Raw genomic sequence first — 4,030 nt, 5'->3', positions numbered from 1 at the left:
GGAGCTATCAATATATGAAGAATAGAGTAGATGAGGGCATGCTCTAAACATGACTTGTTGCCATGCTTCTTTGTAGCATTTAATGATGCTTTTACATTCATGTCCCCCTCCCCCTTCTCTCCTCCCACAATCCACGCATAATTCCACGCCCCACTCCCATTAGTCCATATCTTCTCTATGCATCCTCTAAGTTCAAAATACCCTAAATGCCCTTGACATATATCCAATTACAACATTAAATGAATATAATTCATTTGCATAATATACTTGTCTTAAGATATAGTATATATATATTTTTTATGGTAAGGTAGTTAGCAAATCAAACTACATCATCGAGATTATCCACAAAATGGTCTCAACTACAAAGTTATCATAGTAGACTATCAATCTATAAATTCGTGTTTATTTCAAATCAAATTAACCTAAGCAATTTTAAAATTTATCATTAATCTATTGTTAATATCTAAAACAATAATTGCAACTCAACTATTTTTAGTCCCTCTAGTGTGGAAGGCATCAACATTCTTTTGACTAGCTCCTCCTAAAACTCGTGCATGAAGGTTTCCCACTTATATTTTTTGATATTTTTCGTAATTAAAACTTCTCTTGAAAATATTTTAGATTAACTCGGTCATACTACACAACATCATTTTTTGTATTAGTAAAAACACCAAATTTGATTGTACAACATTTACATGAAAAAAAAAACACCCAACTTGATTTTAAACATAAATTGTTAAACATTTCACATAAAAATCAATGTTTAGATAACGAAAATATACATATAAATATAAAAAAAAAATCTCATCGAGAAGATTAAGACGAGTTCAATTCAAATATGGTTTTTCTATTCATCACTTTTATTTAGTAAATCAATTATAATCAATTTGTTTTTAATGCCACAACAACAAAAACGTATTTCGATATCGTTTTTAAAAATTTGTATCTGTTTATTTTTGTATAGCTATTTTCCCTCTAACATAATATGAAAACATGGCCCACAAGAAAAGGGTTGTTTTGTCAAAGTGCTGGTATTATGCATTAGGGACCGCAATCATCACCCTTTTCCCCTCCAATTTGCACCTAACTTGTAGAAATTCATTAATTTTCAAACACCGGGAGAGATTGAGAGAGAGATTTTAGAGAGATTTAGAGAGATTCAACTTTTGCTATATAAATCCATACCCATTGAAACATAAACACAAGAGCCAAAACTTCAATCTATTCTTTCCTCCAATGGCTTCCATCACCTCCTTCTTCTTCTTCTTCCTCCTTCTCCTCACTCTCTCCTCCACCATCCATGCAAGAGAAAGCCAATTCTTCGCCAAAATCTCCAACAACATCCCAAAAGAAGTACAACCCTTAAACACCAATCAACAAGATCCCAATTTCATCCCACAAACCCAACCAGACGGCGGCGCTTACGGCCTCTACGGCCATGAATCAGGCCAATTGCCACCTTCTGCCACCGCCAACAACTTCCCCCTCCCCGCCAACCTTCCGGAAAACTACAACCCGGTGGCTTACACCACCCCTATTCACAGCAGCACCCAAGACTTCCCTGACGAATTCAACGACCAGGTCACCGGTGAAACCGGAATGTACAACTCTGAGAAGCAAGAAATGGGTGCAAAGTTTGCAAGTGGTGGCGATATGTACAACTCCGGGAATCAAGAAATGGATACAAACGGTGGCAATATGTACAACTCTGGGAATCAAGAAATGGGTACAAATGGTGGCAATATGTACAACTCTGGGAAGCAAGAGATGGGTTCAAAGTTTGCTAATGGTGGCGATATGTACAACTATGGGAAGCAAGAGATGGGTACAAATGGTGGCAATATGTACAACTATCAGAAGCAGGGGATGAGTGACACTAGGTTTATGGAGAATGGAAAGTACTACTATGCCCCCGGCGGCGATGGGTACAAGTCAGTGAAGCCTCAGTTTGATGATACTAGGTTTGTGGAGACGGAAGACGGCGGCAATATGTACAACTCCCAGGAGCAGGGAAGTGAGGATATGTACAACTCGGAGAAGCAAGGGTTTGGTGAGACAAAGTATAGTGGAAGTACAACTAACAATGCTAATACGTACAACATGGAGAAGCAAGGGATGAGTGATACAAGGTTCTTGGAGAATGGAAAGTACTATTATGACCTCAATCTTGAGAAGAACTCAAGAGCATTTGACTCAAGAAATGGGTACAACACAAATGGGTATAATGGGAACAATTATAATTCGTATGATAGGTACAAGTACAATTCCAATTCCAATTCCAATGGTGGATATCAAAACCAAGAGGAGTTCCAATACAACCAAGACAATCAATTCAATCCTTGAGGGGTATTTTTGTCTTTTTCACTCTAGATTTTAAAGGACAATTATGTGCATGAAGATATGGTGTTTTAAGATGATATTTATGGTTTTTTTTTTATTTGGTGTTATAAGTCCTAATCTTGTCATGTTTTATTAGGAAAAACCAAATTATAAAGTCAAATCAATGTGTGTTGTTTTATCTTTGTGTAATCATGCATGGTCAACTCAACTCATGCTTTGAAAGATAGTACTTTGATCTTTAATTATTATACATTCAAGTTTAATCCCTAACTTTTTTTATATAATTAACAATACCACACATGACAAAATCAAATAAGAAGTCAAGGAAAGTGAAAGCAAAATACTTAGAAGAATATTTATTAATTTGTAATTTGTATTAAAGTTTTTAAACACCTTAAATGGTGGGGAAAAGCTTTAGGTGTTATATAATATAAGTGCTATGAATGTGCATACTTACTACTTGATTGAAGAAGTTTTCATGGTTAGACTTTGCTTAAAAAAGAAGGCTTTACCTTTAAGACACATTTATTATCAAAAGCAAATGAAAACAATTAACATAATTATTATGTTCCACCAATAATGAATTCTGATAAATATTTATGAACCACATGTAGACAATTGATTAAACAAAAGAACGATTTTTAATGAATACCTAGATGTATAAGATTTAATATATTGAATATAACAAATACTTATTATATATACATTCTAAAATAGTATTTGAACAATTGTTGATGTGTGTTAATATAATAAAAATATGTATAATTGAGTGGAAATTAAGTTATAAATTATGTTTTTATCCTTGTAATTTTGAGAAAAATTTGAAATTTCACCTAACCTAAAGGTGAAGTAGATAAAATTTAATAGAAGAAAAGGAGTGTTCTTTCGGTGATGCATTTAAGGGCATTTTATGGAAGGTGGATGTCCTTAGTGGTTGGACCCTTGATAGGGGGATTAGGGACCTCCCACTATTATATGTTGTACTGATCCATTGGACTATGGAGCCAAATTACAAAAAAGCCCTTCTAAAAATTTGTCACACACAATTAATCCTTCAAATCTTGGTTTTATTTGTTAATAAATCTTTGTTTATGATGAAAATAACAACAAATATGTTTTATGTGAATATAGATTTGAATAAACATAAAACAAAAACATATACACCTAATTTTGTAAGTCAATAATTTTAATAGGTTGGAAGTTAAAAATAATAAAAATACATCAATCTCCAATTAAATTCATCACATACTACAAGTTCATAACGTATTGTATCTTTATATGTAGATTAATGTCGACTAAAACCCTTATTTATGTGCATGGTTTAAATTAAATGATATAAGAAATAAATACAAAAAGAAAAGGAAAATTTGCTTTTCATTCTTTTACTTTTCCTCTTTCTTCTTTTGCTTTTAATCTCGCCTTCCAAATTCAAATAAAATAAAAATAAAGATTTAAACAACTTTTGCAAGTTTTGTTAATTTGAAAATATTGAAGTGTGAAGTTTGCATGCACATTTCAAGATATCAGGTATGAGTTCGTTACCAAGAGGTTTTATGCGTTCGTTAGGGAAAATTATGCATAAAATTAACATAAATTTAGTTAATTTATATCTTAGTAAGTCTATTTGAAAAATTAGTAGTCAAGGACCTCTATTATTAACTCATAGTTAAATAATGGAGTCATTATACAT

The 4,030-nt window shown here is 32.6% G+C and overlaps 1 protein-coding gene across 1 annotated transcript; it reads left to right on the top strand.

Annotated features, from left to right (window-relative positions):
- Positions 1-1,122: 1,122 nt before the first annotated feature.
- LOC145061282 (uncharacterized) lies at positions 1,123-2,590 on the top strand. Its single transcript, XM_079008715.1, has one exon. It carries the CDS (start codon positions 1,237-1,239, stop codon positions 2,341-2,343), a length of 1,107 nt encoding a protein of 368 aa, XP_078864841.1. The 5' UTR covers positions 1,123-1,236; the 3' UTR covers positions 2,344-2,590.
- Positions 2,591-4,030: the final 1,440 nt, after the last annotated feature.

The sequence above is a fragment of the Lactuca serriola genome, chromosome 7 (assembly GCF_051521515.1).
Source record: "Lactuca serriola cultivar US96UC23 chromosome 7, Lser_US96UC23_V15, whole genome shotgun sequence".
In the NCBI taxonomy this organism is placed as follows: domain Eukaryota; kingdom Viridiplantae; phylum Streptophyta; class Magnoliopsida; order Asterales; family Asteraceae; genus Lactuca; species Lactuca serriola.
The sequence above is the reverse complement of the archived record's forward strand: the minus strand, read 5'-3'. Positions and strand labels throughout refer to the sequence as shown.

Coding starts and splice junctions, on each gene's coding strand:
- LOC145061282 (XM_079008715.1), top strand. CDS start 1,237: ATGGCTTCCATCACCTCCTTCTTCTTCTTCTTCCTCCTTCTCCTCACT.